Source organism: Erythrolamprus reginae, chromosome 5 (genome assembly GCF_031021105.1).
Source record: "Erythrolamprus reginae isolate rEryReg1 chromosome 5, rEryReg1.hap1, whole genome shotgun sequence".
In the NCBI taxonomy this organism is placed as follows: Eukaryota; Metazoa; Chordata; class Lepidosauria; order Squamata; family Dipsadidae; genus Erythrolamprus; species Erythrolamprus reginae.
Window position 1 is genome coordinate 72,976,361 of NC_091954.1, and position 23,399 is coordinate 72,999,759.

Here is a 23,399-nt window from a genome sequence, read left to right on the forward strand (position 1 = left end):
CATTCAACTTTGTACAGAACAAAGTATTCAATGAGAATATTTAATTCATTCAGATCTAGGATGTGTTCTTTTAGTGGGGGTTTTTTTTTGAGCAGTGTATACAGTACAGTCAATAGGCAACGATATACGCTGCTCAGGGTTGAATTGTGTAGTCCTTTGTGTTCTCTGGTTCACTTGCAGATATTTCATTACCCAATTAGAGGCCACCCAACACAACGAATGAGTGCGGAGTCATTTTTTGACAAATACTAGGTTCAGGTCAACCGGAGTAATGAATACACGAAATGTCTGAACTAACTATCATAGTCAATTCCGCGGGCGGGGCTAGAAATTAGCTTGATTCAGAGACGGGGAAGCCGCCTTCCAAAAATGCGAAGCGCCTGTCCTGACTAGACACGCCTATTAGAGAAACATAAATATCCGTCCTATGCTTTCTTATAGAGGTACTTTTAGGATTCGCATTATATTAACCATCAAGACGGAGGAAAGAATTTTTTCCTCCAATTCTGCCAATGAAACTTGGAACGCTTAGATTTCTCAGTCGGTGCCGATTTCGGCCTTCGCCCATAGCGACAAAGTCTTATGGAGTTCAGCTGCTATGGATCACTCTATACGTTTCCTAGCTCTGCGTGCAAAGCGAGAGGGAGTAGATTTCGCTTGTCGTTAGTGTCGGGTTTGGTTTTTTTTTAATGGTAAAAGCCGCCCGGAAGTAGCGCTTCGGACAAGCCTGGGGAGGGAAAAAAACAACCAAAACGGCCAACTTAGAAGGGCGGCTGGGCTGTCTCGAGGGCTACCTCAGCCATGGCGGGCACGGCGCTCAAGCGCTTAATGGCGGAATACAAGCGTGAGTGAGCTAGGCTTTGTGTGAGGAAACAGATATGGGGGTGGGGTGGGGGGTGGATTGACTGCTTCTCTGGTGACGCCGGCTTCCCCCCCCCCCGCCCGGTTCTGCGTTGACTCCTCCTGGGGCCCGTGGAAATGTCCTGACGACGGTTTTGCTTGGAACGGCGGAAAAAAGGGGGTGTTTGGGGTTGCGTGTCTTACTATTGACGAGAAGGCGGCTGTGGGAGAGGAGGAGGCGGGCTTGACTGGGCTTGCACCGTCGCTCCTCTTTCAGATATCCCCCCCCCCCCCAAATTTGCCAAATTTCAATTTTTAAACCGGGGCAATGCTTTTCAAACTTGACCATTTGAAAATGTGTAGAACTTCAGCCCTCGTAATTCTCCAGCAAGCTTGTTGCCAAGTTTGAAAAAATACAGTATTTGAACTGGGAAACAAAATAGAAGGCAGGGGGGAGGATTAAACCGGGGGGGGGGGGGTCGCGTGATTGCTTATTTATTTTATTTATTTGTTTTGTCAATTACGTATTGGAGGTATACAAAAATATAACAGTGTTTATAGACATGATACTAGTAAGAGGAAAACATTAGGACAGGGGAAGGAAGGAAGGTATACAAAAAGTAAGTAAGGTGTATAAAATTACAACAGTGTTTATATACATGATACTAGTAAGAGAAAAACATTAGGACAGGGTAAGTAAGTAAGGTATACAAAAAGTGAGTAATTAAGTAAGTAAGTAAGTTAGTAAGTAAGGTGTACAAAAATATAACAGTGTTTATATACATGATACTAGTAAGAGAGAAACATCAGCCCAGAAATTCTCTTCCCTGATCTGCTCAGGCCTCAGGTGATTTATTTTATTTTTTAAAAAAGTTTTATTTATTAATTTTTTTCAACTTAAAAAAAAAGAAACATCACTTTGAATTAATACAGATCATTGCCCGTTTTCTTGTGTTTGTTACATTTCTCACATTACCTCTATATGATTATGTACATTACATTACTTGTTTATATATTTATTGTTTTTCCTACGTCCTTTCACATTTCATCCCTACCCTTTGCTTCCCCCCCCAATCCAGTTATACCAGTTATTCCAAATCTCATGGTATTGTGACTTACTTGTCCCCTTAATTTTCATGGTCATCCTATCAATTTCTGCACATCTGTATATTTTGTCTATAGTATTGTTTTCTGATGGGGTCTCTTTATTTTTCCAAAATTGAGCATATGATATTTTTGCTGCTGTAGTTATGTGAATTATTAAATATTATATTTTGGGGGGCTATTTATTCTTCCTGATTCCTAATAGCATACATTCAAGAGTGAATTCCATGTCCATATCTATTATCTCTGTTAGCCATTTATGGATTTTTTCCCCCCAGAATCCTTTTGCTTTGAGGCATGTCCACCACAAATGAAAAAAGGTGCCTAACTCTTTATTACTCAGGCGATTTAATACTAGAGCAGGGGTCTCCAACCTTGACCACTTTAAGCCTGGAGGACTTCAACTCCCAGAATTCCCCAGCCAGCAAACCTGGACGACTTCAACTCCCAAAATTGGGAATTGAAGTCCTCCCGGCTTAATGTTGTCAAGGTTGGAGACTCCTGCACTGGAGGAAAATATTCTTCTGCGTTTCATAGTAGTAATGGGTCCTGGATGTTTTATGCATTCTTTAAGTTAGTGGGTTTGTAGTACCTTGATTTTTAAAAAAATCATTGTGGCATAATGCACCAGGAGCAGGAGCTGCTTCCAAACTACCTGCTAGCTTCCCCAATAACTTTGTAGGAAGCTGGCAGGGACTATTGGAAATCATAGTCCTGTGAAAGCAGCAGACTATGGTGCTGCTGCATGGCAGTGCAGTGGTGTGGCAGGGGCCAATAAAAATCTTCTGAAAGTCCTTAAAATTTAAATTCAATGGGTATCATGGGGTCCCTGTTTTTGGACACATTCTGTAAGTTTACCCATTTGAGGTACAAAGAACAAAAAAACCCTCCATTGTTCTATGACTCACTGTTTCAACCAACTGAAGGTTACAAACAGATGTACAAGAGAGTTTTAATAGTATATACTGTAGATGGCTGTTTTTGTTTTCATAAAATAAAGAAATAAATATGGAATTGTCTGGATTAATACAGTTCATTGACCACTTTGCAATGTTTCTTATTGAATTTATTATTTATTTAATTTTATTTATTTATTTTATTTATTAATTATTCATTCATTCATTCATTTATTTATTTATTTATTTATTTATTGGATTTGTATGCCACCCCTCCGTAGACTCGGGGCAGCTAACAACAATGATAAAAACAACATGTAACAATCCAATTCAATACTAAAATAACTAAAAAAAACCTTATTATAAAAACCAAACATACATACAGACATACCATGCGTAAATTGTAAAGGCCTAGGGGAAAAGAATATCTCAGTTCCCCCATGCCTGACATCAGAGGTGGTTTTTAAGAAGCTTACGAAAGGCGAGGAGGGTGGGGGCAATTCTAATCTCTGGGGGGAGTTGGTTCCAAAAGGCCGGGGCCGCCACAGAGAAGGCTTTTCCCCTCGGTCCCGCCAAACGACATTGACGGGATTATTCCCATATTAACCAGACTTCAGAATTTAAAGTATGGTGACTGAACCAGCAGTCACCTGATTCAGGATTGAAGCACAGTGATGAAGCTTATGTTTTGATTACAGAATAGGCACTAAGTGCCAAACAGAAGTGCACACACAATAACTGTAATAGGAAGTTGTTTTATTCTTTCAGTGTCTTGTTAAATAAACTAGAGCTAGGTGAATAAACTAGAGATAGCCTCCAGATGGTCAACTAATTTTGGCAGCATAAACTCTCCTAAAGGATAATGGGAAGTTTACTCCAAAAATAATACCTGGGGAACTCTATGTTATCTATCTCTGAGGTAAATGGTAAAATGAAATTGATAAATAGAATGAACTCTTTATATGGTAACCTTGTTCAGTCTTGTCTTAAAATATGATTATAAATATCAGGACCTTTTTCCATATATGGTGGACCTGCCCCAAAATTAAAAATGTATGGAAGGCTATTTATAATTGGCTTATAGAAATCACAAAGGAAGAGATTGAGTTCACCCCAAAAGGAATGCTATTAGGATTCTGGAATAAAAAATATTCTAAACAGACACTTCATTTAGTGACGCATATAATAACCACAGTTAGAATATCAATTGCTCAGATGTGGAAAAAAGAAATGATCGCATCAGAGAGCAATATTATTGAAAAAAATTATATATGTTAGAGATTGATAAAATGTCAAAGGAGATTAAGGGAACAAAAGACAAAGAAACCAATAAAATATGGAGCAAATGGTATGAATGGATCCAAATTAGAAACAATACATGATAATATACAGTGTTAGTGTACAATGGGGAAAAATATTTAGTCAGACACCTGTTGTGCAAGTTCTCCCACTTAAAAAGATGAGAGAGGCCTGTAATTGACATCATAAATAGACCTGAATCATAAGAGACAACATGAGAAATCACATCCAGAAAATCACATTGTCTGATTTTAACGAATTTATTTGCAAATTATGATGGAAAATAAGTATTTGGTCAATAACAAAAGTTCATCTCAATATTTTGTTATACATATCCTTTGTTGGCAATGACAGAGGTCAAATGTTTTCTGTAAGTCTTCACAAGGTTGCCACACACTTGCTGGTATGTTGGCCCATTCCTCCATGCAGATCTCTTTTAGAGTAGTGATGTTTTGGGGCTGTCTTGGGCAGCATGGACTTTCAACTCCCTCCAAACATTTTCTATGGGGTTGAGATCTGGAGACTGGCTAGGCCACTCCAGGACCTAGACATGCTTCTTACAAAGCCACTTCTTCAGTGCCCTTGCTGATGGAAGGAGGTTTGCACTCAAAATCTCACGATATATGGCCCCATTCATTCTTTCATGTACACGGATCTGTCGTCCTGGTCCCTTTGCAGAGAAACAGCCCCAAAACATGATGTTGCCACCCCCATACTTCACAGTAGGTATGGTGTTCTTTGGATGTAACTCAGCATTCTTTCTCCTCCAAACACGACGAGTTGTGTTTCTACCAAACAGTTCTACTTTCGTTTCATCTGACCATATGACATTCTCCCAATACTCTTCTGGATCATCCAAATGCTCTCTAGCAAACTTCAGATGGGTCCGGACATATACTGGCTTAAGCAGGATCTGAGTCCCTGGTAGCGTAGTGTGTTACTGATGGTAGCCTTTGTTATGTTGGTTCCAGCTCTCTACAGGTCATTCACTAGGTTCCCCAGTGTGGTTCTGAGATTTTTCTTCACCGTTCTTGTGATCATTTTGACCCCATGGGATGAGACTTTGCATGGAGTTCCAGATTGAGGGAGATTATCAGTGGTTTTGTATGTCTTTTATTTTATAATTATTGCTTCAAGAGTTAATTTCTTCACACCAAGCTGCTTGCCTATTACAGATTCAGTCTTCCCAGTCTGGTGCAGGGCTACAATTTGGTTTCTGGTGTCCTTTGACAGCTCTTTGATCTTCACCATAGTGTAGTTTGGAGTGTGACAGTTTGAGGTTGTGGACAGGTGACTTTTATACTGATAACAAGTTCAAACATGTGCCATTACTACAGATAATGAGTGGAGGACAAAGGAGCCTCTTTAAGGAGAAGTTACAGGTCTGTGAGAGCCAGAAATCTTGCTTCTTTGTAGGTGACCAAATACTTATTTTCCACCATAATTTGCAAATAAATTCGTTAAAAACCAGACAATGTGATTTTCTGGATGTGTTTTCTCATGTTGTCTCTCATGGTTGAGGTCTACTTATGATGTCAATTACAGACCTCTCTCATCTTTTTAAGTGGGAGAACTTACACCAGCGTTTCCCAACCGGTGTGCCGCGGCACACTGGTGTGCCGCGAGACATCGCCAGGTGTGCCGCCTGGGCGGGGCGCTGCGGTGCCTCTGAACTCTCCGCTCCTGCCCGATGCCGCGGTTTCTGGCGCTCTCCTGCTGGGCCCCAAAGAAGGAAGGCAGGAAGGAGAGCTCCATTCTTCGCGCAGGCAGTCGCGGGGAGATGGCGGGGGGGGCGGCTAAAGCGGCCCCGGGCACCGTTCCCTGTAGGCTTTTCCAGGGGCGCGCAGGAGAGCGCCAGAAACCTCAGCATCGGGCAGGAGCGGAGAGTTCAGAGGCACCGCAGCGCCCCGCCCAGGCGACAGGGAAGCTTCAGCTGGGCCGCGGCATCGAGCAGGAACCGGGAGGTCGGAGGCACCGGCACGGCAGCGCCCGCCCAGCTGAAGCTTCCCTGTCGTCATCGGCAAGTGTCCTTTGGGGCCCGGCGGGAGGGCACTGGCGGTGGGAGCGGGGGGGGCGCGGCTGCAGCGGCGCAGGCAGTCGCGGGGAGATGGCGGGGGGCGGCTAAAGCGGCCCCGGGCACCGTTCCCTGTAGGTGGCCCTGTAGGCTTTTCCAGGGGCGCGCAGGGAGCCGCGGCCACCCGCCCGCCTACCGGATTTCCCTCCGCGTGGTTGGGGAGGTGGATTCGCCGCCCCTGCCAGCCCGATCTCCCTCCGTGGGGGGGTGGGGGGCGACGAACCGACGACCGGGGGCTGTCCGTCCGTGTTGGGTGGTGCAGGGCAGGCACAGGCAGCCCCAGGGGAGAACAAGGGAGGGAGAGAAAGGAAAGAGAGAGTAAGGGACGGAGAGAAAATTGAATGAAGGAGGGAGAGAAAGAAAGAGTAAGAAGTAGAAAGGATAGAGATAAAGGAAGAGAAAGAGGGGGAGAAAGGAAAGAGGGAGGAAGGTGGGAGAGAAAATTGAATGAAGGAGGGAGAGAAAGAAAGTAAGAAGTAGAAAGGATAGAGAAAAAGGAAGAGAAAGGGAGGGAGAGAAAGGAAAGAGGGAGGAAGGGGGGGAGAGAAAATTGAATGAAGGAGGGAGAGAAGGAAAGAGTAAGAAGTAGAAAGGATAGAGAAAAAGGAAGAGAAAGGGAGGGAGAGAAAGGAAAGAGGGAGGAAGGGAGGGAGAGAAAATTGAATGAAGGAGGGAGAGAAAGAAAGAGTAAGAAGTAGAAAGGATAGAGAAAAAGGAAGAGAAAGGGAGGGGGAAAAGGGAAAGAGGGAGGAAGGGGGAGAGAAAGAAGATATGGAGGGAGAAAAAGAAAGAGAGATAGGAAGGAAAGAGGGAGAGAAAGGAATGAGAGAGAAAGGGAGGGAGAGAAAGGGAATGAAAGAGGGAGAAGGGGTGAGAGATAGAAAGGATAGACAGAAAGGGAGAGAAAGGAAAGAGAGAAAGGGAGGGAGAGGAAGGAAAGAGATGAGAGAGGAAGGAGGAGACAGAAAGAGAGGAAGGAGGAGACAGAAAGAGAGGAAGGAAGGAAGAGAGAAAGAAAGAGGGATGGAGAGAGAAAGGAAGGAAGAGAGAGAAAGAGGGAGGGAGAGACAAATAGAGCGAAAGGGAGGAAGAGATATTTTTTTTGTCCAAACTTTTTTTAGCGCCCCCCCCCCCCCATGTTCCCCAGGATTTTGAAAATATGAAAAATGTGCCGCGGCTCCAAAAAGGTTGGGAAACACTGACTTACACAACTGGTGTCTGACTAAATACTCCCCTCCCCCCCTGTATATAAAAATAACAACCACACAATACTAATAGGGTAGCATTAATAGATGAAAGAAATGATTATAAACATGACAAATCCTTTACAGAGATACGATAAGAGATATCAATATAAATGTTACTTTTCCTCTTTGTTTCTATTGTATATATTACATACATACATCAATACCAAATTACTATTGTACACTGTTTTATTGTCGCTGTTAGCCGCCCCGAGTCTCTGGAGAGGGGCGGCATACAAATCCAATAAATAAATAAAATAAATAAATGTATTCTATCAGTTAGCCATTAGTCCATATGTATAGAGGGCCATAAGTATTCGGTATAAAAAAGTCATAATTAAATGGTCTTTTGAATTGATGTTGCATCTTTTCCACTAGAGAGAGCAATAGCTCCTCTTTTCACCTCAGTTGTTGGTGTCTCTCATTCTCTTTTTCACCTTTCTACTTTATATTTTTTTCCTAGAAAATTGTTGATCTAAATTTTTGGACGAAGATGAGACATTTGTTGTTAAAGATTTCACAGGAAATATCAAATCTAATAATTATCAATTATCTTGTATGCTAAAAAAAGATTGTTGGAAGAGAAAAAGGAAGCTTTTCCATAATTTTTCAGACTACACTGCCACTATAATTGTGCATAATTCAGTTTGTGTTCATTGCATCCCACTGTTTTGCAAATGTATTTGGGAATGTCCTCTTAAAATGTAATATTGTTAAAATGGGTATTGTTCACTTTTATTGTAAAGATTTTCCTTTTTTAAATTTGATTATTACTAGGCAGAAATTATCAAGGTAATGTAAGTTTCATGGCCAGCTGCTTGACCAATTTTGTTTTTATGTTCTGAAAAGTATGAAATATAAATAAATTAATACTGAAAATGTTTATTCATTTTAGAGTTGACTTTGAATCCTCCTGAAGGCATAGTAGCAGGTATGACATTCTATTTAAAATATATATCTGTATCATGAAATTAAAAACCCTATAGTAACATAATTTTTTTTAAAACAGGGCCTATGAATGAAGAAAATTTCTTTGAATGGGAAACTTTGATAATGTAAGTTATTTAAATAGTGTACATTTAAATTAGTGGACTTCCATTATTGAACATCATAAATTAAAAAATGACCTTGGAAATTTTCTTATAATTAGAATGTAAATTTTAGAATTCTTCTGGAAAAGTTCAAATTTTATCTGTCTAGCCACATAAGTTACTACAGTGATCCCCCGATCATTGCGAGGGTTCCGTTCCAGGACCCCCCGCAACGAGCGGGTTTTCGCGAAGTAGCGCTGCGGAAGTAAAAACACCATCTGCGCATGTGCAGATGGTGTTTTTACTTGCCAGCAGCGAGGAACCGAAGATTGGGGTTTCCCCGCCGCCCACGCAAACTCCTCGCTGCTGCCGCACCCGCCGCTCGCCCGCCCTGAAAGGGAAAGCCCCCCCAGGCCGGCTCCGATCCCCCCAGGCCGGCTCCGATCCCCCAGGCCGGCTCCGATCGTTTTAAAACAGGCGCGCCGCTTCTCCGCTGACTCCTGGCGAACTTCCCCGCTTTAGGAGTCAGCGGAGAAGCGGCGCGCCTGTTTTAAAACGATCGGAGCCGACCTGGGGGGGGCTTTCCAGCAACCCCCGAGCCCGGGTTGGGGGCTTGGGGGTTGCTGGAAAGCCCCCCCAGGCTGGCTCCGATCGTTTTAAAACAGGCGCGCCGCTTCTCCGCTGACTCCTGGCGAACTTCCCGGGCAAAGGGCGAAGGGCGGGTGAGCGGCGAACGGCGGGCGAACGGCGGGTGGCCGGGCGAAGGGTGGGCGAGCAGCAAACGGCGGGTGGCCGGGCGAACGGCGGGCGAGCGGGTGCTGGGGGGGCTTCGCCCTCCCGCCAGCAAGAGGGGGAAGACCCAGGGAAGCCGCCCAGCAGCTGATCTGCCCGGCGCCATCTACGCATGCGTGCCTATAGAAAAAAGGGCACGCATGCGCAGATGGTGTTTTGACTTCCGGGTTGAAAAATCGCAAATTAGCCTGTTCGCAATGGTCGGGAACGCAATAACCGGGGGATCACTGTATTATGTTTGCAATTTTGTAGAGTTCTATAATGTAGTAATATTTGTCTTAATAAGTCAAGATTTTGTAAGCCACTAGCAATCAGTGGCCCTAATAACTATAAATAAATAAATAATAAAGGGTAGAATTTGCTGATCAAACAGGTTTCATTTTATTTGTTCATACATGTTTGCATTGGTCTCCTGTACAACGTCTGAAAGAATCTTCAATATTTATCATACTATAGAAACATTATACCGGTAATAGTTTATATAGCATACAGGAACCCAAGATGTGTTGTAGATATGAAGATGCCAGTTTATCTGGACAAATTTATATTGTGCACGGGGAATTTCATTTATGTTTTCTCTTTTACCTAATACAATTATTGCAAAATGCAATTTGAGTGCAAAAAGATGAAATTACTTAGCTAATTTCTAATGCATGGTTTTTAGTCTCTTATGTTTTGTATCCCAGCAGTTACTCAGTTTATTGCTACTAAAATAATGCCATGAATGACTTATGGTGTTCCTCACTACAACTGCCATTAGCAATGAACTGAGAGACAATGTGAATGTGGATCGGCTCTTTCAGGGAGATGGTACAGTCCCATCCAAAACAGACTGTGTCCATTTAAAAAAAAATCAACCACACATATTTAGTCTGGATTAAATTTCATCTTGTTGTCTTGTATCTAGCTATTATTGAACTTAGGCAACACTGGAAGGGTACCAACTGCTTTCTTAGAATGGGTTGGCAAGGAGCAGCATTAGCGTACTGATGGAACTGTACTTCAAAGCTCCAGAGAATCTCCTGTGTAGATGTTGATGTTAATAGATGGTAATAGATGTTGATGCTAATAGATAATATTGAACCTTGTAGCACAGAATAGGTCACTGCTGTGTTACTGATTCAGATTTGCCAGATCCACAGATTCTCAGTCATCCAGGGCCTCTTCAGAACTGAAGAAGCTTCTTGGATGAGAAGCAAAACATCTTCAAGGAAAAACAAAAAATCCACAGTTGTTAAATAATGTGGTCATTAAGCACATATGGGTTTCTCCCTTTGCTTGTCTGCTGGTTAGGAAGGTTACCAATAGTGATCACATATCCCTGGATAGTATTACAACAGTCATAAATACTGTATATGTCAGTTGCTAAGTGCCTGAATGTTCATTATGTGACCATGTGCCAGTGTAACTTTAAACGGTCGCTAAACTAATACAAGTTGAAGACTATCTGTAGTAACCTTACTTGAAACGATTTCCAAAATATGGGGGGAAAACCATGCAGAGTTGCTGTTGATCATTTGCTTAATAATTTGTTCTTCCACATCAAATAAACAATGCTTTTTAAAAGCATTTAGAATCTCATGCAAATATGTAAAGCATATAAGTACCCATTTTTCTTCCAACAAATGAATTAATTTGACTATTAAATTAGATTATAATTGTGAATATTACTGTATTCAAATAAATGTATTGAATTATATGCAGGCGGAAATGTTTTTTCTATTTTCAAAATATCTTAGATTTGGAATGGATTATTTGTTTAAATCTTAGTGTTCACTATCATAACATTGTAGGCACCGGTCATTATTGGAACTTGGTTTAGCCTACAGCTAATTTTTTAAATAATGTGCAACTTTAATCCAATATCTCCAAAGGTTATTTAGATATATAATTATATGTTTTAATTTATATGATATGTGAGTTTGTTTCAACTTGGAATTCCCCTTTGTGCATTAGGAAGTGGAACGGGTGGGATAAAATGAAAAACAGAAGAAATAAGCTTCCTGTGAACATAAAACACTGATTATCTCATTAACTGATTTCATGTAAATGTTTGCCTATTTAACTGTATCATTGCACGAACATTCTCCATCTTATTTATTTTCTTTAGCAATATTTTAACTTTGTATAATGCAAATTGTAGTCGAATGTTTTGTGTATATTCCAGGATACATGTATTATCTGATGACTGCATAAAACTAATATTCTGAGGTGTTCCATTTTGTTTCTTATTATTTAAGATGAAAACATTAACATGCTGAAAATTATTCCAGTTCATTTTTTTACATTGAAAATAATTTATTGTGAAAGTACAGTTATTGACTTCCAGGTTGTGAGGAATAGCCCTCCTAAAGAGATGGAAACAAACTGCAGACAGCTGGTTCAAAAACTACCCTTTCATTTTTTTAGAAGCATTTACAAAATGCATGTTAAATATAAAAATAATATAAGACTAAGATAATATTTGTGTGAAATTATCAATATTTATACTACATAAATGTAATTTTAAACAAGATCTTCTACTTAAACCAATACTGTAGTAAAATTCTATCAAATGATATCAGTTTCATTTTCAAGTGATAACATTAAATGACATAGAGTAGAAAATCACAAATTGCTTAGTGTGCAGAAGCCTATATTCTATTCAGCTGAGAAGATAAAAGTGGGGGTCCTTGAACTGGGATATATTTGGAGAGGATTAAAATTAGAATTAGAAATTTACAATTTCAAAGACAGGATAGCAATAAACGAAAGCCAAGAGAAAGAAATGAAGCTTCTTAAAAATAAACCTTAAGGAGAGAACATGGCAGATCTATAAGTGGAATTAGAGAAATGCCAAAAAAAACAGGAAAAATGATGAAGTACTGTATAGTATAACCTAAGAGCTAGGCTTGCATCCTTCAAAGGTGGGTAAAATGAAGATCCAGATTGATGGGAGCAATATGCTGACTCTGTAAACCGCTTAGAGAGGGTTGTAAAAGCATTGTGAAGTGGTATATAAGTCTAAGTTCTACTGCTGTATACAATAGTAATATTTTTCTCTACAGGTAAAACTGTTAAAGAAACCTGCATGGATGCTGTACATGTTCAGAAGCTTTCCCATTAATGATAAACGTGTTCATTTAAAAACTGAGCATGTATTTTAGATGCACTCCTTACGGCAGGGCAACCTGCATTTCCTAATTATGAATATTGAAGTTGCTTTTATTATTTGACTTGAATGGGTTACATTTTATTGCATACATCTTTTCATAAGGCCATTACTAAAGTTATTTTATAAACCTTGGTTATTTAAAATCTTTTAAATTGCAGCTTTTGACACCTTTGTCCATGTTGAATAAACAGTGTTTATTCAAAGCAGCATTTTCAGTATTTGCTCGCAATATTTCTTGACGTGCAAGTACTAAAATCTGGAACATGCCTTGGAGACAGATTGAATATAATTAAATAAACACACCCTAGCAATTATGTAGTGTTGTGACCTTCCTTATAACTTAAATGTACAAGCTTTGATTTCTCAGCCCTTCAACTTTTTGTTTTAGGGTAGGAGTAATGGATGTGAGAAAGTTTAGCCTAAATTCCTTTAGGCTACTTTCCTGAAATAAAATAATCTGATGAAATTGGTATAGATTTACTGTAGGGATGATTTACTGCAGAACTGTTGAGCTGTGACTGTTAACTGATAATGTAATGCAGGATGATCGGTAGAGAAAAGAGATTTGCTATCTTTTTTTATAATTTCTGTTTTATGTATTTTAGTTAAATGTGTATTTCAGATTTGCCAAAAGCTAAATCAAAAGAGAGAATTTAGTATAAGTTCAAATCTAAGTTCATCCAAAGTCTTTCAGAATTTCACTAGAACATTATGTAATTTTTATTAAAGTAATTAAAAATATAGAGATGGTTCCAGTTAAGAAATCTATGAATTTTATAGCACTAGTCCTAGCCATACTTGAATAAGAGAAGTCTTATATTTTAGAGAAACTGTTAATTTAAATCATGCACATTATCTTTGGATAACTCAGACTGTCACTAGTTAGGACAACACTTTCCTAATATTTAGATAGCCACATTTATTTTTTAAGAAATAAAGGTAAAAATTTATGGTGTCATATGCAAGTTTTCTCATTAGCATCTAACTAACAAATATGTGTTATACACTGCTTAAAAAATAAAGGGAACACTTCAACAACAGAATATAACTCCAAGTATTCAATGAGAATATTTCATTCATTCAGATTTAGGATGGGTTATTTGAGTGTTTCCGTTATTTTTTTGAGCAGTATATATTTAGGATGTAATGCAGTGATGGGTTGCTATCGGTTTGCCCAATAGTGGGTTGTAAATCTCATTTCTACTGGTATGTGCGAGAGTGTGCACATGATGTTTCTGCACATGCGCAAAAGCATCCCAGATAGGTGGGCAGAGCCTCCTGCTGCCACCGCCTACTGGTTTGTTCAATTGGGAACAAACCACCGCTGGGTTCACCCCAGTTTGGGTGAACCGGTGGCGGTGGAAGGCTCCCCCCACCTGCCCATGCATCATCACAGATGATCTGTACATGCACAAAAGGTTCTGCACATGTGCAGAAGTGCTGCATGCGCACATTCACAGTTCCAAACCGGTAGCAAAGGTAAGTGAAAACCATTACTGATCTAATGTTCTATATCCAAGTAATCCGTTTCATAGTCAGAATGATTCTTTTCAAGGATGAAACACTGATAATTTGGAAGGGCATTGTCATACTTCTAGTGAAGTTTGAATGGGATATTTTACAGCTATAATACTTTGACATTGAAACAATTTGTATGCCTATAGTACATATCTTCTTTCTCAATTAGTGGAACAATAGAGTACAATATCTCAATTTGGAAATTAATTTCACTATTATGGTTACATAATACATCTTAAATTTAATATACAGTAAACCTTTGAAATGCTACAGATTGTACATACTTCGTTTGTATATAGATAATTTAATATTTGTTTATTTAAAAATATTAAATAGTCCCAGACTTTAAATTTATTTGTTTGTTTGTTTATTATTTATTTATTTGCTTCAAGGGGTCCAGAAGACACGTGTTTTGAGTATGGCGTTTTTCCTGCTATTTTGAGTTTTCCTCTTGATTATCCTTTAAGTCCTCCAAAGATGAGGTTCACATGTGAAATGTTTCATCCCAACAGTAAGTTTTGCCAGTAGATGATGCATTGTGTTTTCATATCAACAAAAAAACCCTATTAAGTCTATCTAGTTTAGTATTATTCATTTAGTTCTCCCCCCCCTAAATTATGGCATTCTGAATCCTTTTTAAAATGAGATGTGATCCTTTTCAACATCAATTAGGATGTAGATTTTAAATAATGTACTCTCTTTGTTTAGGATTTTGCTTAACTCTTTTGCTTATATTTAATTGATAAGTAATTCTGCACTTTAAATTCATGTTTGTTATGAAATATATATATTTTTAATCTTATTGATTAGATCTATCCAACAGTTGATAATATTTTCTCTTTAATGAGCAGCACACAGAGATGTAGAATGAAGGATATGTAACACCTGGCTGTACTTCAGAATACTTTTTTCCAAACCGAGATATAATTCCAAAAGTGAACTAGGCTGAAGAAAAAAGACATCTTAGAAAATATATTGGAACTTTATAATGTGACATCTTTACCTGCTATGCTTACATTGCTTCCATAAAAAAATATAGTAATCTTTCAAAGTTTTCTTTTCCTTTTTCTGAAGTTTGGCTGTAGCATTTAGCTTTAATAGATTAGCTTTAATTGCAGGTCATCTAATCCAACCCCCTGTCCAAGTGTAGGCCCTATATCTGCCTCTACCTAGGATTGAACTCATAACCTCCTGATTGTGAAGCAAGAGCTCCACCTTTAGACCACAGGAGCTGGGTGTTATGTTTAGACGTGTGCTGTAAACCAGCTTGCTTAGTGCTAAGTTAGTGGCCATAAAGATTTTAAATAAATAATTAAAAGGAAGCACCCAGGGTTTTTTATTACATTTCTATGCCTTCTTTTATCTTAAATTTTGCCCTAAGGTTAGGAAAAGGGAGTAAACATATCAACTTAAATATAGCAATTAACAGTTTGCAGTTGCACAATAGTATATTATACTATTTTATAATATATTATAAAAGTTAAATAATATTAAATTTGAAACATGGAAAATGTGTTTTCCCCCTTCCCCAGAATTCTGGATTTTTATTAGTAATTATTTACTGTTTGGTCTACCCTCAGGGCCACAATCAATCAAACTACCAAAGAAAAATACAGTAGTGATTATTAGAATTATTGGAAAGTTCTGTTGAACTGTGTGTCTCTATGTCACTAGTAGTTGAACTTGACTAAAAGGGGACTTTATTATTAATATTCAAAATATAAATAAGAAAGATAAACATATTTCATGTTGTGCTAACTTTTAGTTACTATAGGCACCAAACAGTTTCAATTGGACTTTATATTGAAATTTACTTTTACAACTGCAGAAAATTACAATTACTACCAATCTGCCTTTTATGGAGGACCCCTATACCAGTGTTTCCCAACCTTTTTTGAGCCGCGTCACATTATTCATGTTTTCAAAATTCTGGGGAACACTGAAGGGGGGGGGGGCGGGGGGGGGGCTAAAGAAAAGTTTGGACAAAAAAAAATCTCTTCCTCCATTTCACTCTATTTCTCCCTCCCTCTTTCTCTCTCTTCCTTCCTTCCCTTCTTTCTCTCCATCCCTCTTTCTTTCTTCCTCTCTTTTTTGCTCTCTTTCCCTCTCCCTCCTTCCCCCCTTTCTTTCTCTCTCTCTTGCTTTCTTTCCCTCTCTTTCTCTTGCTTTCTTTCTCTCATTCTCTCTCCCCTCCTTTTTCTCTCTCTCTTTCTCTCTCGTTCACCACGCCAGCAACAGAGAGAAAAAGAAAGAGCGAGAGAGAGCCGGAGAGAGAGTGGAGTGCGCAGCAGCCATCAGCCTCCTCGCCCTCCCAGACGTCCCCAGCGCCCGGCCTCGCGCCGCCTCCCGTTAGCCCGGCCGAAAGCCACACAGTCCCGGACTCCCGGATCGCTCGCTTCTCCGGCCAGCGCGGCGCTTTCCTGGGCAGATGGCTTTGCTGACCGGAGAAGCGAGCGATCCGGGAGTCCGGGACTGTGTGGCTTTGCGCCATGAAGAGAAAACGGCAGCAGGGAAAAGTCGGCCGTTTTCTCTTCATGGCGCAAAGCCACACAGTCCTGGACTCCCGGATTGCTCGCCCCAAGGCAGGAGGCGGCGGCGGAGGAGAGTGGGCGGATCGGGCGGGCAATGGGGCAGGGCGGAGAAGCCAGGGGCGCGTTTGGCCGGAGGCACCGTGGGGAGGCAGGGGCAGGGAGGTGCGGCAGTAGGTGCCTCCGGCCAAACGCGCTCCTGGCTTCTCCGCCCTGCCCCATTGCCCGCCCAATCCGCCCACTCTCCTCCGCCGCCTCTCGCCGCGGCACACCTGACGGTGTCTCGCGGCACACTAGTGTGCCGCGGCACACTGGTTGGGAAACGCTGCCCTATACTGCATGAGTCAAAAAGAGGGCTGTGAAAATATTTACAGACTCCTCACATCCTAAACACAAACTGTTTCAACTCCTACCCTTAAAACGACACTATAGAGCACTGCACACCAAAACAACTAGACACAAGAACGTCATCACTCTGCTAAACAAATAATTTCCTCAACATTGTCAAACTATTTATTAAGTCTGCACTACTATTAATGTTTTCATCATTCCCATCATCCATCTCCTCCCACGTGTGACTGTAACTTTGTTGCTTGTATCCTTACAATTTATAATTTGTTTCCTAGTATGTTTTGATTGCTTAGTTGTAACCTATGACTATAATTAAGTGTTGTACCTTATCTGACAAATGTATCTTGTCTTTTTATGTATACTGAGAGCATGTGCACCAAAGACAAATTCCTTATGTGTCCAATCACACTTGGCCAATAAAGAAAGTATTCTATTCTATTCTACAATTTGAAGTTTTAATTCTTAATTTCAGCAAAGAAAGCATTTCAAAATATATTTTGATTTTAGGGAATATTAATTTTGTGAATATTACTAAAAACAAACACAATAAATAATATAAAGATTAGAAGAACTTTAGACATTAAGAATTGTTCTATTCCGTTTATAAATTCTCAGATATAATTTATTTTAAGGAAAATAATTTGCGGAGAGAACTCAGTTCTAATGATTTTAGTCAGTTTTCTTGGGAGCAGTATAGAAGCTTCATCACCTTCTTCCAGCATGTTTTTGACACTTCATTCTAGCCTACAGCCCTGGTATTCCTTAGTATTCTCTGATCCAGATACCATATGCACCAGGCCTGACCCTGTTTAATTTTCAAGCCCAGACTAGATCAGCAAATTGCTACTATTTACTGAAGCTAACTTATTTTAAATGCAGTCATAATTTCGCAAAGCCAATTCTACACTTATTAACTCATAAAGACAGAGTTTCCCTCTTTTTTGTGATATCTTGCTATTTTATGATGAAACTGGTATTTGCCCCAGTACATATTCCCTGTCTTGCATTCTTCTCTACTTCTTTTATCTGTCAACTTTATTAATCCTATAAACAGCTATTTAGCTATAAATTACTATAAAGCCATTCGCTGACAAAATGAAAATATATAGGAAAGCTATAGTGATGTTTAACTCCAGCCTATATAGAGAACTAGATTAGAATTGAAAGAGTATATAATTACTGTCAGACTTCTCAACAAATGTTTTAGATGAGATAGTAAAAACTCTTTTTGTTGTTGTTGTTAATATAATCTTAAAATATAATTAAAATACAAGCAGGAAGAGGGAGATTGTGATCCCCTTATATAGAGCGCTGGTGAGACCACATTTGGAATACTGTGTTCAGTTCTGGAGACCTCACCTACAAAAAGATATTGACAAAATTGCATGGGTCCAAAGACGGGCTACAAGAGTGGTGGAAGGTCTTAAGCATAAAACGTATCAGGAAAGACTTAATGAACTCAATCTGTATAGTCTGGAGGACAGAAGGAAAAGGGGGGACATGATCGAAACATTTAAATATGTTAAAGGGTTAAATAAGGTTCGGGAGGGAAGTGTTTTTAATAGGAAAGTGAACACAAGAACAAGGGGACACAATCTGAAGTTAGTTGGGGAAAGATCAAAAGCAACGTGAGAAAATATTATTTCACTGAAAGAGTAGTAGATCCTTGGAACAAACTTCCAGCAGACGTGGTTGGTAAATCCACAGTAACTGAATTTAAACATGCCTGGGATAAACATATATCCATTGTAAGATAAAATACAGGAAATAGTATAAGGGCAGACTAGATGGACCATGAGGTCTTTTTCTGCCGTCAGTCTTCTATGTTTCTATGTTTCTAATTCTGTTAATGATTTTTATTCAGACATTATGGCACTAACTTGAAAAATTCTTCCCATTTTATCTTCTTCTCAGTTTATCCAGATGGGAGAGTTTGCATTTCCATTCTACATGCTCCTGGAGATGATCCAATGGGCTATGAGAGCAGTGCAGAACGATGGAGTCCTGTGCAAAGTGTGGAGAAGATTCTCTTGTCAGTGGTTAGCATGCTAGCAGGTATGAGAAAGTATAGCATTCATAGAGACAACAGTGACAACAGCCATGCACACACCCCTTTGTCCTGTTTTGGGCAGCAGGGTGTTGCAGGAAGGTGTCCAGGCTGAAAACAGGGCGTAGGAGATTGTCAGGTAGGACGCATGTTTCATGGTGGGGTGCAATTTGGGGGTGGCAGGTCAGGTGAGGTGGGCCATGAGACACGCATCCTACCTGGGACTTGTAGTTCCATTGCGTTCCTTGGTGTTGTGTCCACTGACTCTGCCCTGCCTCTGGTTCTCGAGCGAAGCTCTCACAGCTACCTGAGGAAGCCGAGCTGAGAGCTAGATTTCTAGCGGGACTCAGTGGCAGAAGCAGCCAGACTTGCGCTTCCTTGTCTCTTCCAAATGCACCCCCCTCTCTTGATGGGGGGGGTAGAGTGCACTTAAGACACAGCACCAGGGGAACGAACCTTTTGGCTGTGTGCTGAAGCAAGAAATCTTTCTCCCCTTTCGCTCCAAGAGACTGTACAGGGGTGCTGAGTCTCACGAAGACTCATTTCTGGCGGAGTTTGGAAGAGAGAAAGATTTCTTGTGTGCAGCGTGCAGCCAAAAGATTTCTGCCGAGGCAGAGAGAGAGGAGGGGAGGGAAGGAAGGAGGAAATACAGTTGCTTTGCCCCAGGCAGCCGCGAGAATTTCTTTCCCCTCCCACTTCGCTTGAGAACTGGAGGGGGGGGAGGTTCAGTAGACACAACACTGAGGAATGGGTGGCTGTTCCTCCAAGGGATTCCCCTGCACTGTCCTCGCTTGTATCCCCTGTCTGAAGGACGCGGGGAGGGCAGGTGGAGGATGAGTGACCCAGGCCGGTGAGAGTGGGCGGGAAGCAGAGCTGAAGGGGTGGCGAGGCCGACCTGTAGCCCAGCGCTCTCTAGCTGACTGCAGGGCTCTGCAACCTCAGTAGCTGCAGCCTCCCTGCTGGTCAGGGAACGTGTTTCCATATGCTGCCAGAGGCAGCCCAGAAGAGCTGAGCCAGTCTCATGGGGGGGGGGGTGTGTGCACCCACCTCTCCCTTGCTTTCACTCTCGTTCTCTTTCTGTGGTGGGCACTCTTATGGCCAGAAGAGAAACAGCAAGCAAGAGGTGGTACGCGCATATCTCCAGCAGTGTTTTCAACGCGCTCCTTCCTGCAAGAAGATGGCACGGCAGAGATTGATGTTTGCCTCCGCTTCCTCGCAGGCAGGAGTGCATTTCAAATTGTCATAGGCGCAGCCCAGAGGAGGTGAGCTAGTCCTGCGGTGTGCGTGTGCACCCGCCTCTCGTTTGCTCTCGCTCTTGATCTCCCAGCCAAGCTTGCCCACCGCAAAAAGAGCAGCTCCCGGCATGTTTCCTCCTTTCCCAGAAAGTAATTAGGGGGGCTTATTGGGGGTGGGGCTTATTTCAGTTCTTGTGCTGAAAAGCTGATTGGCCTTATTGTGGGGACATGTATGATTTTTGGAGAAACACAATAGTTACTGAGAAAAAAAAAAAGATAGCTTGTATTTGTTGTAAGTGACTGGAGTCATTGTACTCCATTCTTTTGGAACAATGCATGAAATGAAATAAATTCTGGAATTGTTGACCTTATTTATGTTTTATTTCAATGTATGTGTGGTTCTTTTAATGAGAAACGCTGTAAACAGAGGTTACTATTGTATTTCCCCTTGTTGATCAGCATTTCGTTTTTCCCACTTTAGAACCAAATGATGAAAGTGGAGCCAATGTGGATGCTTCTAAAATGTGGCGAGAAGACAGAGAACAGTTCAACAAAATAGCCAAACAAATTGTCCAGAAATCACTTGGTCTTTAAACAAAAATCAAACAAAACACCTGAAACTCTTGACAATCTTCCTGTTGAACATTTTATAGACAGAGGCTAATAACAGAACTCTGAGTTGGTACCAAAAAACAAATCTTGCAAAACTATTCATGAATTTTTGCTCCTCCCTGTATATAAGTATGCATCAATCTTTTTACACTTTGGAAGAAAAATATTTCTCAATTTAAGACATACCAATAGATGGGATGCAAGTACTGTAGAGCTGTAATCAGTTTCTATTAGTAAAAACTTAAGTCTCTGCAGTTATATCTGTAATAACATATTACCTTTCATCATAGTACCATTCACCCTTGTGAATAGTAGGATTGAGATCATCTTAGAAAAGTATTGAAATATTGTTAGTGGAAGCTATTTGTCACCAATCAGAATTCTCCTTTTAAGGATTATTATTTACATAATCTTATTTAACTAAAAAAAAGAATGTTGACCATCAAAATGTTACACAATAAAGTGAACTACAGTGGTACCTCGAGATACGAGTTTAATTCGTTCCGGACCTGGGCTCTTAAGTCGAGCAGCTCTTATCTCGAACGACTTTTCCCCATAGGAATTAATGTAAATAATTTTAATTGGTTCCAGCCCTCAAAAAACTCACAAAGTTAGTCTAAATTATGCAGAAAGACATGTTTTTAATGAAGAAATGTACATGTACATATAAATGAATAATGAAGTTTCTTTCACTTAACTTGTAAACTTTCTTAAACTTTTAAATTTACATATGTTCAACTTCTCTGCCACCCAATCCTGTAGGACAGAGGTCCCCAACCCTTTTTGCACCAGGGACCGGCTTTAAGCGATCAAGAGAGGAATGGGTGAATGAATGGACGGAGGGTGGGAAGGAAGGAAGGAAAGAGGGAAGGGACAGGAACAGAGGAAGGAAGCAAGGAAACTTATGAAAGGGGAGAGTAAGAGAGGAATGAGTGAAGAGAGGGAGGGAAGAAGGTGGGAAGGAGAAAGAAAAGAAGAAATAGAGGAATGGAAGGTAAAAGAGAGAAAAAGAGCAAGAAAGAAAGAAAGCAAGAAAGAAAGAAAGGGGGAAGGGACAGGAACAGAGGAAGGAAGCAAGGAAACTTATGAAAGGGGAGAGTAAGAGAGGAATGAGTGAAGGGAGGGAGGGAAGAAGGTGGGAAGGAGAAAGAAAAGAAGAAATAGAGGAAGGGAAGGTAAAAGAGAGAAAGAAAAAGAGCAAGAAAGAAAGCTGCAAGCACCCCCCCGAGCCCCCCAGGCCGGCTGCAACCTTTTAAAACACGCGCGCCGCTTCGCAGCTGTCTCCTGAAGCCGAACGCGGAAGTTAGCGTTTGGCTTCAGGAGACAGCTCCTTGGCGCTTGTATCTCGAATTTGGGCTTGTAAGTAGAACAAAAATATCTCTCCCCTCCCAGCTCTTATCTCGAGTTGCTCTTAAGTAGAGCAGCTCTTATGTCGGGGTTCCACTGTATCTTTGTTCTGGGGAAGAATTGGTCAGTGTAATCTTATTTTCTGTTACATCATTCTACTTGCCTAAATTAAAAACATTTTTTTGTGATTGGTCATGAAGATATTGAAAAGGAATATAGTTCCTTCTGAAACAGAAATTGAACTTGATATCACTCCTATAAACTCAGCATTAAACGATCATTAGTCATAAATAATTTTGATTTCTCTGATTGGCAGCCCCACCCATGATATTTACAAGAAGCAATAAAGTGATGCATGGCAGAAGAACATTCTTTTTCCCAAACTAATCTCTTATACAAATGCTTAACTTTTAAATCTAATATTGTCTACTCAGCAATTCTAACAGAAATAGGATGACCACAATTAAATATGAACTTTGCTGAAGTAATATTTGACTTCTAATATCAGTCATTCTTATCATTTCCTGAGGATGAAATTAAAGAGAATGTGTGTGCACACACACGCACGCGCGCACACATGCACACACACTTCCTCTATTCATTTATTTACTATTACTGTGATAGACCCATGAGTAATTTTTAATCTACCTTTCCACCTCTGTTCAGAAGGTTTGCCTGTGGTTTATAGTTTTAATAGTTTATTAAGAATTTTGCCCAGCAAAGGAAGCAGTGTTCGAACACAACAGACAAAATAATTAGACCTACATTCATCATATTGGTTTCTCCCTCTCCCTCATTGAAAGAAATAACTGCTATATTAAAGGTGTTGGAACTACATAAAACAGTTGAGGCTTCAGGGCAGGGTTCCTCCCTGCCTTGTTTTATTTGGCCTGGCTCTCAAAAGTCACAATTATCAGCATGATGAGAAACATGTGTTGGTATGTTAAGCTTTGAAGTTACTACATACACTGGAATTGACACCTGTCTGTAAATATTTTATTTCTCCTTTTGTTTGGATCTCTATATATACTATATACACTGCTAAAAAATAAATAAACAACACAATATAACTCCAAGTAAATCAAACTTCTGTGTAATCAAACTGTCCACTTAGGAAGCAACAATCAATTTCACATGCTGTTGTGCACATTCAACTTTGTAGGGAACAAAGTATTAAATGAGAATATTTCATTCATTCAGATCAAGGATGTGTTATTTGAGTGTTCCCTTTATTTTTTTTTAGCAGTATATATAGGAATGGGAAACTAAGCTCAAGAATTATTATGTTTCATAAAATTAATGGCTTGTGCTCTTTAGCTAATAGTAT

General features: G+C 40.2%; 1 protein-coding gene across 1 annotated transcript; it reads left to right on the plus strand.

Annotated features, from left to right (window-relative positions):
- Positions 1-442: 442 nt before the first annotated feature.
- On the plus strand, positions 443-21,920 carry UBE2G2 (ubiquitin conjugating enzyme E2 G2). The gene is made up of 6 exons (XM_070753137.1): positions 443-844; positions 8,353-8,388; positions 8,467-8,512; positions 14,345-14,463; positions 18,746-18,886; positions 20,595-21,920. The coding sequence occupies exons 1-6, from the start codon at positions 802-804 to the stop codon at positions 20,705-20,707; spliced, it is 498 nt and encodes a 165-aa protein (XP_070609238.1). The 5' UTR covers positions 443-801; the 3' UTR covers positions 20,708-21,920.
- Positions 21,921-23,399: the final 1,479 nt, after the last annotated feature.